The 12,020-nt window shown below is 46.9% G+C and overlaps 1 protein-coding gene across 1 annotated transcript in view; it reads right to left on the bottom strand.

Moving 5' to 3' along the window:
• The window catches only part of ARG2 (arginase 2), a gene marked incomplete at its 3' end in the record, with an annotated part of 30,410 nt that extends 18,887 nt beyond the window's left edge, over positions 1–11,523 (bottom strand). Inside the window, exons 1-2 of the mRNA XM_084239848.1 lie at positions 11,304–11,523; positions 10,434–10,506 (exon numbers count right to left, since the gene is read on the bottom strand). Coding sequence (XP_084095974.1) covers positions 10,434–10,506; positions 11,304–11,414 — 184 coding nt within the window. The 5' untranslated portion in view covers positions 11,415–11,523. The remainder of the gene's footprint in view (positions 1–10,433; positions 10,507–11,303) is intronic.
• Between the last annotated feature and the right edge of the window lie 497 nt (positions 11,524–12,020).

The following is a 12,020-nucleotide window of genomic DNA, read 5'->3' as shown; positions in this document are numbered from 1 at the left end:
AAGCAAGTGCTCTGGTGGCCTGTGGGACATAGACTGGCTTAGAGAAGGGCAGTCCCACCCAGGGACTATAGAGATAAGGCAGTAGGAGGGAACTGAGATTCCAGCAATACTTAGAGGAGGTGTGGAAGAAAGATACTGGGATGCCCGCCAGCTTTCTGACAGAGACAGATACTACAGAGATAAGACCAAGAGGAAGGGAGTAGAGGAGATGTGAAGTTCAGTTGGGGATATGCTGGCACCAAGGTGTTAGATGCTATCCTGTTGAAAATTCATGGAAACAAATCAACGAATCAATTCTGGGCAATACTCAATGAATAATAATCACCTCTGATGGAAGTGCATACTGTCACCTAAGACTGAACTGCCAGAAAAAAAATGAACCTGAATCTGACCAAGGCTCCAGAGCCAGTTATTAGTTTACAAGAAATATTCAGGACAAAAGAACATACCATAGAATGTCATGAGGATGTGATCTGCAAAATTCAGACTCTACAGATGACCTAATCTCTTCTACAAATAAACAGCTAGGAAGAGGGAGTAAACACAAAACAGGGGAGGGACCTATAAGGACTTTAGAGATATGAATCCACATAGACCTGATTTGGATCCCAATTCAAAGAGGAAGGGACAAGGAGAAGACGTCTTGTCCTTTTTGTTTCAGAATTTCTTCCTCCATCCTTTCCAAAGGTGTGTTAAGTTTCCTTAATGACTAAGCCTCTTGCCAACCTCACAATACAGTAAGGGTTCCTCTAGAACCTGGGAGTCATCTTCTTGAAATGAATAAGCCTAGATTAACATTTTTTAACTTTTTGTTATGGAAGTTTTGAAACTAACAAATGTAGAGATGGTAACATAATGAATTCGAATCACTCCATGTCAATCATCAGCACAGTACACCTCTATGTCTTTTTCTTTTTTTAAACTGGAACTTTTTTTAAAAAAAAGATTTATTTAGGGCCTCCCCAGTGGCGCAGCGGTTGAGCGCTGGGTTGCGAAGCTGCCCGCGGCCTCTGTGGCACCGGCTCGATCCCCGGCTGCTCCCCGGCCACCAGAGGAGGGTCCCACATGGTGCGCAGACCTCTCCTGCCGCCCACTGCTCCCCTCAGCAGTGTACTTCGGTCCTTCTGCCTGCTCTGCTCCCCGCTCTGGCTCTGGTGAATTCTCTTACCCTCCTGCGCTTCTGACTGTACCCAGTGCATGTATAAACAAACAAAACAAACAAACAAATAAATAAATAAAAACATGCCTCTATTAAAAAAAAATAAAAAAAAAAAGATTTATTTATTTATACAAGCACTGGGTACACTCAGAAGCACAGGAGGGCGAGAGAATTCACCAGAGCCAGAGCAGGGAACAGAACAGGCAGACTGACGTAATACACTGCTGAGGGGAGCAGCAGGCACGGCAGGAGAGGTCTGTGCACCATGTGGGACCCTCACCGGTGGCTGGGGATCGAACCGGCACTGCAGAGGCTGCGGGCAGCTTCGCAGCCCAGCGCTCAACCGCTGCGCCACCAGGGGAGGTCCACCTCTATGTCTTTTGAAGCAAATCACAAACAGCATATTGTTTTGCCTGTAAAACTCTGGTATATATTGGGGCCTCCCTGGTGGCACAAGAGGTTATGACAAAACCTATGAAGCTCACTGCAGCCACTACAGAACAAGTTCGATCCCTGGCCAGGGAGCTACATACAATGGCGCAGCAGACCTCTCCTGACTCACCCGCTGCTCCCCTCAGCAGTGTATTTCAGTAGATTCTGTTCCCCGCTCTGTCTCTGGTGAATCTTCTTGTTATAGGACAGGGAGAGGGGCAGCCCAAACCCCGCAAACCTGCCTATTCTACATGGGTTCTGCCATCCGCCGCATCAACACAAAACATAGGAGACTTTAATGGGAAGGAACTTTAATAAGACTAGGAAACAATACAGGTAAGGCAAAGAGTCTAGTTTCTAAATGAAGCACTCAAAGTTACCCATCCCCTCGTGGGTAAAAGTCCATCCATATGGGAATGGCCCAGAGCAAGGCCCCAAAGCCTGCCACAGGTCTAAAGCATCTTCCAGTGGGGACCCACAGAAAAGGGTCAGAAACAACCAGACAAGCCCGGAAGGAAAAGAGCAAAATCAACATCAAGATAAAAGCTGCCATTGTCACCTCCCCATGGGTCTCACCCACATCTGTGTCACCCAGTCCACGACCAAAAGACAAGCGCAGTTTCTTCATGTGTCTCTAGGCTCCATGCGCCTCCTCCAGGTCTCCTGGCTCCATCCTGCTTCCTTCCTCAGTCTCTTCTGCAGCTTCTCCTCCTCTTCCTGCTCAGCTCCACCCTTCCTTGGGTGGGGCAGGGAACCTCCCCCTTTCCTGGGGACCACCCTGTTACACTCTCACCCCCCCAAAACTCTGGCCTGTACCCCAGCTCTTGTATGCATAAATAAATCTTTTAAAAAAACTCTGTTATATAGCTTCATCTAGGCTTCAACCTCTAATTCCAGTTAGAGATGAAAGCTTAACTTCTGTGGGCACAGGTAGTGGATGCTTGCCACCAATGTGCAAAACTACCCCCTATAATTAAGATCTGAGAAGCTGGCTTTGCCCTGAGGGGAAACAATTCAACTAACAGTAGTAGTAGCTCTCACTTCCATGATAAAGCTAGGATGGCTTCTCTCACCAGAAAAGGGGCTATCATTTATCTTGAGACATGGAACGGGTTCTACCTGTTTGGCAGGTGTGTGAGATGGAAAAAAGGCAAATACCAAGTGATTTCACTCATATATAGAAGATAAACAAAGGAAAAAAACAAGCTCTTAGATAAGAACAAAACCAGAAGGGAAGGAGGAAGTGGAGTGGGTAATTGGGTGAGGGGGTTCAGTTACATGGTGGTAAATGGAGACCAGACTTTTGGTGGTGACCACAATGATGTCAAGTTGTAATACTGTACACGTAAGATCTATATAATATTAACCAAATTGTTTTTTTTTTTTAAAGATTTATTTATTTATTGGGCCTCCCCTGGTGGCACAGCGGTTGAGCACTGGGCTGCGAAGCTGCCTGCAGCCTCTGCAGAGCTGGTTCGATCCCTGGCCGCTGGTGAGGATCCCACACGACGCACAGATCTCTCCTGTCACGCCCACTGCTCCCCTCAGCAGTGTACTTCATTCAGTCTGCCTGTTCTGTTCCCCACTCTGGCTCTGGTGAATTCTCTCACCTTCCCGTGCTTCACTGGGTACAGTCAGAAGCGCGAGAGGGTGAGAGAATTCACCAGAGCGGGGGAACAGAAAGGCAGACTGATGAGATACACTGCTGAGGGGAGCAGCAGGCGCAGCAGACCTCGAACCAGCACTACAGAGGCTGCGGGCAGCTTCAGAGCCCAGCACTCAACCGCTGTGCCACCAGGGAGGCCTAGTTCAATTGTTTTTTAAGTCCGATTTCTTAATTTTGCAATCTTGTAGCACCTTGCCTGATTTAATGCATGTTCAACAATAAACTGCTTTCCTTCTCACTACTTTGTGGAGAGGTTTTCTTAGTGGAGAGTTTCTTTTTTTAAGTTACTCTATTTCCTCAACACTGGGTATCTGATATTAACTTATTTTAGATATGACCATGGTATTGTAGTTAAGTTTTAAAGAATTCTTGTTACTGTGAAGCTATATATCAGAGTTTTACAGGCAAAATGATATGCTGTTTGTGATTTGCTTCAAAAGACACGGAGGTGCACTGTGCCGATGACTGACATGGGGTGACGGAATGATTGAATTCATTATGTTACTATCTCTACATTTGTTAGTTTCAAAACTTACATAATAAGAAGTTAAAAAAAGTTAGGTGAGGGCATCCCTGGTAGTGCAGGGGTTAAAGTCTCAGCACTATCAAGCTATCCTCCAACCACTGCAGCCTGAGTACGCATCCCTGGCCAGGGAGCTAACCCACATGGCACAGCAGACCTTTCCTGATTTGCCCCTCAGCAGTGTATTTCTCAGTCTGCCTGTTCTGTTCCCCACTCTGTCTGGCGAATCCTCTCATCCCCTACACCTTTGGCCTACATCCCAGTTCTTGCATGCATGCATAAATAAAATAAATCTTCAAAATAAAAAAAGTTAGGGGCCCTCCCTGGTGGCACAAGAGGTTATGACAAAACCTATGAAGCTATCCACAGCCTCTGCCGCACGATCCCCTGGCCAGGGAACAACCCACATGGCGCAGCAGACCTCTCCTGACTCGCCCGCTGCTCCCCTCAGCAGTGTACTTTGGTCAATCTGCCTGTTCTGCTCCCCACTCTGTCTCTGGTGAATCCTCTCAGCCCTGACACCCCTGGCCTATGCCCCAGCTCTTGTATGCATAAATAAATCTTAAAAAGCTTTACTATTAAAAAAAGTTTAATATATAAATTACTGAATAAACTTATTATGGTTTTTAGTAACTAAAAAGCTGCTAACAAAAATAAACCTGGAAAAGATGTTTAAACCGTTTTGATGCATACATAGGTCTCATTTTTAAGTTCAACGAGTTTTGACAAGTACATATAGTCCTATAGCTACTGCCACGCTCAAGATACAGAGCACTGGAAATGATTTTAAGTCACAGTACCACATTAAGGCAGATCTGTTTAGTGCAGTCAGCTATGTCTAGGACTTGAAGACATCTTTAATTAAAAACGAAGACTGCACAACAGTTAAAAACAAGGATATCAGGAAATTTTTGGATGGCATCTATGTTTCTGAAAAAGGAACAGTTCAGCAGGCTGATGAATAAGATTTAAGTTGTCCATCTACAGAACAGCAAGATACTGGATGATTTCTTAGACCTATTTGTGATACATCTTGAGATGCAATAATAAAAGTCATTACTGAAAAAGAAAAAAACAAAACCTAAGGCTGCTGTTTTTGGAAGTCACATTAAGGTTGAACATGATGGTTCAAAAATCAAAGTACCAAAAAGCATGGAGTTGCCAAAATCCAAAGGGACTAAGATATAGTCTTAAATTAACCAAAGGTCAAAGAAACTGTAACCCAATGAGTTACCTTAACTCACAAAAGATTGTGACAAGCAAACAACAAGAATTTATTAATAAGGGCCTCAGGAGAGAGAGCATTGAGTATTCTAGCCCACTTGGCAATTTATCACTGGATTTTGTATAATGGTTTATCAGTCAGAATCTTTAAGCTGCAAACAACAGAAACCTGTCCTGGCTAATTTCAGCATAATTTGTTTAATTTGGGTAATACCCACAATCTCAAACAGGGCCTGAAGTCTGATAACCACACTGCTAGGAATAAAGGCGCCAATAGAAACTTTGCAAGATGGTCCAGTGGAGAGGCTGTCACTGCTGTCACCTCTGCTGAGAAGGGGAGGCTCTGCCTCTTGCATGGCTGACCCCTCTGACGTTGGACAGGACATATGGCTACAACTGCCATCACCACTGCCCATCACAGAATGAATTCTTGACAGCTCCCGCTTAGATTTCAAATCAAAATTTTGGATGTATGGGATGTATACTTCTGTTGGTAGAGCTTGGGTCATGAGCTCACAACTGCAACAAAAATGAGGTGGAGTGTGCATGGAGATAAAAAGGTGGAAGGGAGGACTTATCCTGTTGGCTGTTAAGTATAGAACAGAAACCACTAGTGGTTGAAAGATAACATAAACATGTAACATCATTAACAATCCACCTGTTCTGCTCCCCACTCTGTCTCTGGAAATTCTCTTACCCTCGCCCCACCCCACTCCCACCTGCACCTCTGGCCTACACCCCAGCTCTTGTATGCATAATAAAATATTTTTAAAAATGTAACGCCATTAAAATAAAAAGTATTAGAAAGATGTACCTGGCACAAGCCTGAGATTTCACTGCTTATTGTAGGGGCAGGTTATACTTCAAAAGTATGAAGCTTTAACTCCAATTTAAAGACAGACACCAGGTCCTCCCTGGTGGCGCACGGGGTTAAGACCCAACCTATGAAGTTTTCCGCAGCCTCTGCAGCATGAGTTCAATGCCTGGCCAGTGAGCAACCCACATGGTGCAGCAGACCTCTCCTGACTCACCCGCTGCTCCCCTTAGCAGTGTACTTCAGTCAGTCTGCCTGTTCTGTTCCCCACTGTCTCTGGTGAATCTTCTCATCCCCACACCAGCTCTTGTATGCATGCACAGGTAAATCTTTAGAGGCATGTTTTTTTTTTTTATTTGTTTGTTTGGTTTATACATGCACTGGGTACAGTCAGAAGCGCAGGAGGGTGAGAGAATTCACCAGAGCCAGAGCGGGGAGCAGAGCAGGCAGAAGGACCGAAGTACACTGCTGAGGGGAGCAGCGGGCGGCAGGAGAGGTCTGCGCGCCATGTGGGACCCTCCTCTGGTGGCTGGGGAGCAGCCAGGGATCGAACCGGCGCCGCAGAGGCTGCGGGCAGCTTCGCAACCCAGCGCTCAACCGCTGCACCACCGGGGAGGCCCCACAAGTAAATATTTATTTATTCATGCATACAAGAGCTGGGGTACAGGCCAGAGATGCAGGGGTGAGAGGATCCACCAGAGACAGAGTAGGGCACAGAACAGGCAGACTGACAGAAATACATTGCTGAGGGGAGCAGCAGGCAAGACAGGAGAGGTCTGCCTTGCCATGTGGGTTGCTCCCTGGCTGGCCAGGGATCGATCTCATGCTGCAGAGGCTGTGGGTTGCTTCATAGTGCTTAACCCCTTGTGCCACCAGGGAGGCCCAAATAAATAAATCTTTAAAAAAAAAAAAAAGACACCAAAATAAATATTATGGCAAATTAGCAAAGATGGTTATGAATAACCAGAGATTGAGAAACATGGGTGTATTTAAAAGCAATGTCATGGAAAGAGAAATAACATCTTAGATCTCTTTGGTAGCAATGAAGAAGGGGCAGGCAGGAAAGCAAAGTAGGACAAGAGATACCACTGGCATCTGAGATAAGGACAGAATTAAAGCAGTACCATGATGGAAAGGATTTAGGAGGGAAAAATCAACAAGACTCTAATCAATAGATGTAAGGGAAAAAGAATTATGTTGGTCTTGGAATCTGACTTGAATAACTAGATAATAAGAGATAGTGTGATAACTAGATAATGGGAAGACTACAGGCAGGATAAGCAGATTTGAGGGAGAAGATAATGAATTGTTTTGAACATTGAATTGGAAGCCTCTGTGAGATGAGGCTACTTAGAACAAAGTTGGAGGAACAGACACAGTATGCTAGAGGAAGGTCACAGGTAGGGCAGTTAAGAGGGAGGTGGAAGTGGATGGGATTGGTCACTTGAGGCAGTGAGTTGGTAGGAAGAGGATCCCATAAAGCGCAGTCCAGGAAGGACAAGCCAATGAATAGAGGAGACCCAGGACAGTGGCTACCTGAGGATATTTCAGGAATAAAGTGGTCAGTTGCGCAATCGAAAGGTCCAGTGATGGCTGACAAATTAGTGAGTTTGACAATGTAGTTTCAGTGGAATGGTAGGATGAGAAGATGCAATCTAAAGCATCACTACCATACAGCTCATGACTGCTAACATTTTCTACCAAATACAGACCCCTGCACTCACATATCAATTTGCTCCAAATGAACAGTTCTCATACTTCAGATTCTCAGGTTTATTTTTTTTAAAGACTTATTTTATTTATTTATGCACGCAAGAGCTAGGGGTGTAGGCCAGAGGTGCAGGAGCGGGAGAGGGTGTAGTGGTGGTGGTGATGAGAGGATTCACCAGAGACAGAGTGGGGAGCAGAACAGGCAGGCAGACTGAGTGAAATACACTAGAGGGATCGAACTCGTGCTGCAGTGGCTGTCCATAACTTCATAGTGCTGAGACTTAACCCCCTGCGCCACCAGGGAGGCTCAGATTCTCAAGTTTAAATAACTACCTCAGCCCTCAGAAGTTCCAGCTGAAGGAGACAGATTTTCTTGAGTCTCAACCTAAAATATCACCTTTTGTGCCATCCAATGGGGCACCAAATGGAACAGAAAGACTGTTCAAAGCCAGTTGGGGGGAACCAGGATAGCTCCAAAAGGCTTCCTGAACTCCTGGACCTTGGTCTGATCACAGTGCCTTGTTCTAGGTCTAATTCTATTATCTGCCTCTTCAGCACCACAGCTGGGTCAAATTACCATAATTTGAATGAGAGAGAACTCCAATTGTTAATCTTAGTTTAAACTATCTTCACCCATAGGGGACTCATTTGAAGAAAAAAAGGACAAATTACCGTGGCTACCAGAAAGCTAACCAGGATCAGGAATGCAGGCGCTGCATCTGTGCTTGGCCAGAGTAATTGCCTCTCCATTTCTCTTAGGCTCGCTTTATATATAAAAATAAGTGGTTACCTGAGAGAGAACCATTGAGTGTCATTACTGAGCCCAAGGAAAGGAAAACAAGCCCCGCCACTAAATCAAATACATTCACTCAAGAGAAAGGGAAGTTTAGCTGATGCCATGGCAACGTCAGCTGCCTGTGACATCAGCGCAGGAAGCAAGAACAAAGGGATTTGTGAAAGTTACCTTTCCTTGTGTCTTCTCCCCCTAAAAATTTGACGATGAAAGTGTATGAAAGTATTCAAAGGACTGAAGTTATTTTGGTGCTATTTGGGAACACAGCAATGGAAACCTTCTCTTGGTACTTTCCTCCAACACACTGCTGGAGAGGCGCCCAAACCACATGCTGGAAATATGCTGAGCGCCAGTCTTTGTAATATGCGATGAGATTGTATTTCAAACTGCTGGTGATACCGGGCTACCAATCAACTACAGGATAAAGAAATAATTATAAAACTAAAAATATCTAAAACAGACGACCAAATAAACTAAGGCTTCACGGTCACTTTAGGTTGAGTCGACAGAGGACGCATTAGGATAGCATTTAAGGGAGAAAGGCTTCCCTGTTGGAGTGGAAAAATACCGTAAGCTGTGACAGGAAAGGAAGTCTACGAGAGAGTAGTGAGAGAAAAAAGGAGAGTAGTGAGAGAAAAGAGGCGGCTGCAAATTTGCCCCTCCCCCTCACTCAGCTGCCACAACTGAGTATCACTGTCTCCAGTGCAAAAGGCTGAAGCTGATCTTGTCAGAGTCTCTTTCTGCAGAATCTAGCAATCAGCAGGCAATTCGAGCAATGCCTGGTCTAGCTCATCAGAGAGATGAAAAGGTTTATCCAATATTAAAACAAAAAACAAAAAAGCCAGTGATTACCAGAGACTGTTGCCGTCACTGTAAAAATGGTGCTTTAAAAGGGCTAAATGTGCACAGCTGGTTAAGGGGACAGTCTCCTCACAGATAAGCAGGAACAAAACCCTCTTCCCAGAGGTAACTCGGACACACGAAGACCAAATCTTCAGCAATTTATCTTTTATGGCAAACATGGAGAGTTGTTAAAAATGACTAAAAAGGAAATACTGCAATTATTAACATGAAGAGTTTTGAGTATTCAAGCCAAGACACTCTATCCAAATGGGACTAGAGGCAAAGAACGACAGCTCAACTCAAGGAGATTTTGACAACTTAATTATTCCTCTGTGTTTTGGAGGGAGATGACTCTGGAATGGACTCCCTCGCCAGCAGAGGGAGTTTCAAACAAAGAGGGGGAAATGATCTGTACTTCACCTAGATTCTTAATTAGTATTTCCAACTCCTGCTGCCACACCTTTTGCACTTTACAGCTCCAGAAAAGATGTGAGGATGTTCCTAATAGGAGTGGTGGAAATGGCCTTAAACTGCAGCTAGAAACATTTGAGTTAGGTGTAAGGAAGAACCTTCTATCAAAAAAGTATTGAAATTTGGTGCCTTATTACGAAAAGTGGGGTTTTCCATTACTAAGTAAATAGCATGTATCTTGGGTCAGATTTATTTCTGGTTCTGTAAGTTTTCAGCACTGTCCTAATTACAACACTGCAAGTTCACTTATGACAACCAGGGATGTTTGTGAAAACATGTCTGGGTTCCACTCCTGAGTCAACAAACCAGACTCTTCCATGGAGGTGCCTATGCATCCTTATTTTATATTTTTACAAGTAACCCAAGTTATTTTCATAAACAGAAGTTGGAAAGACGCTGATTTAAGCCACTTACTATATAAAACTATTTACCCTAAGGAGGAAGTAAAATGATGGAAAGGAAATTGACTAGATCCATGAGTCACAAGTACCTCATGACTGAGTTAAGAGAGAATTCAGAGGAAAGTTTGGGCAGTTAGAGCTGGAGCTAGTAATCTCTGCACCGCTTTGCAGCCACTAACAAAACAGCTCGTTTTGGGCCCCATCTCAGTCCACCTTCTTGCCTTGCACACACTATTGCAACAAGACCTTGCTTGAAAACTCTTCTATAAGTTTTAAGCTGGTGGGTGAAATCCAAAGGAGGGACCACAGCTGGCAGGGTGCAGTCCCAGGAGATCAGAGATAAGACTTAATTGGTCTCTTACCAGCCCTCACAGGCATTTAAAATACAGCCACTTACCTAAATTGGAGAGCCTTTTCATCAAACCAGCTTCTCTTACAGCGGCTGGACCATATTCAACTCCTTTTCTTTTCTGTCACACAATAAATTACATAGTTAGATGGAAGGATGTTTGGAAAAGGTCACTTGAGTTCACAAAAATACAGAAATCTGCTATACTACACTCACTCAGTTACCAATAGAGCTCTCTGAAAACCTGTGACGGCCATCACCTTTTGTTATTTTTCACCTGAGGTCTGATCATTTTCAAACACTTGCAGGGAAGGGGGGGGGGGCGGGAAAAATCACTAGAACCAAATCAATCTTCTATGCCCCGGGATGAAAAGGGATTGGGCTAGCCAGATCGGGATCTGATGGCTGGGTGTGGGAGTAACTGGCCGGGGCTGGGGTGGGACTTCTCCACTAGTAAGCTCTCTGCAGGTTTCTTTCATCGAAGAACAAAACAGCCCCTCCCGTTCGCCAGAGCAGCCAGCTCCAGTTTCCTTTCCAGTAAATGTGCTGAGAATGGACCCAGGAGCTTTAAATCCTCAGTCGATCTCTTTAACCTCTGCTCAATTTTCCCTCGGTGATGCTGGTCCGGTTCTTCTCCATCACCCACGCTGGACTCATCACTTTCTCGTTCCTCCTGGGAAGACTGCAGAACCCCCCAGCTCGCTGCCCGCCGCCCAGAGTCCACCTCCTGCCTCTGTCCCCATCTTCTAGCGGGGTCGATCCACGTGCTCTCCCGGCGGCCAATCGCAGGCACCCCCCGCGTGTCCCCTCTTCGCTCCGCCATCCTCTCCTCGCCTCCTCGACCCTTCCACCCTGTCCCCGCTCTCTCCGGGGTGCTGGCGTGCTGCCTGCCCCGCAACGCGGGGTCTCGGCTCTCACCTGCCCCTGCGAGAACGGGGCTCCGATCACGGCGACGGAGTGGCTGGCCCTCCTCGGGGCGGAGCGCGCGCGCGCCCGGAGCAGCCGGGAAAGGCTGCTTCTCAGGGACATGACGGGCGGCGCGGGGCGCAGACCAGGCACCACGGCTCCGCGCGGCTGGCCGCCCTCAATGAGCGCCGCCGCCGGCCGCCGGCTCACCTACCGCGGGCCCCGCCCCCTGACGTCATCGCCCCGCCCCGCGCCCCGCCGGCCTCCCGCACACCTTCCTGCGGGCCCGCCCGCTGCTCCCCGGCCGCCCGCGCCCGCCCCCCGGCGCACCCGTCTCCAGGTCGGGGTCTCCTGACGCCGTGAGGCCACCACCCGGGTCTGGCCCATAGGAAGCCGCCGAAGGACAGGTGTTCCCCTTCGCGGGGCGCTGCCGGCACCCGCAAAGTTCGCGAACTCGGTGGAACACCCGAAGCGACACAACGCTCGGTGATTGCGACTCCACTCACAGGAATACACACCCCGCGGACGCCAGGTCTGCGGAAGGGCCGGCTAGGCTGGGCCGGGTCTGACCCCTCCGCACCTGGGTACCCTGCCAAGGCCAAGCCCGCATCCCTCTGCTCCGTCCCACCTCTGAGCTCAAGGTGCAGGAAACATGCTTACTCCACCTTTGGGCTTCCAAAGCTAGGAGATCAAATACAGATTAGAGCTCTCTGGACCCGGCATAGCTAT

This window comes from Talpa europaea, assembly GCF_964194135.1.
Source record: "Talpa europaea genome assembly, chromosome: 8".
NCBI classification, from domain to species: domain Eukaryota; kingdom Metazoa; phylum Chordata; class Mammalia; order Eulipotyphla; family Talpidae; genus Talpa; species Talpa europaea.
This window is presented reverse-complemented; position numbering and strand designations above follow the sequence as displayed.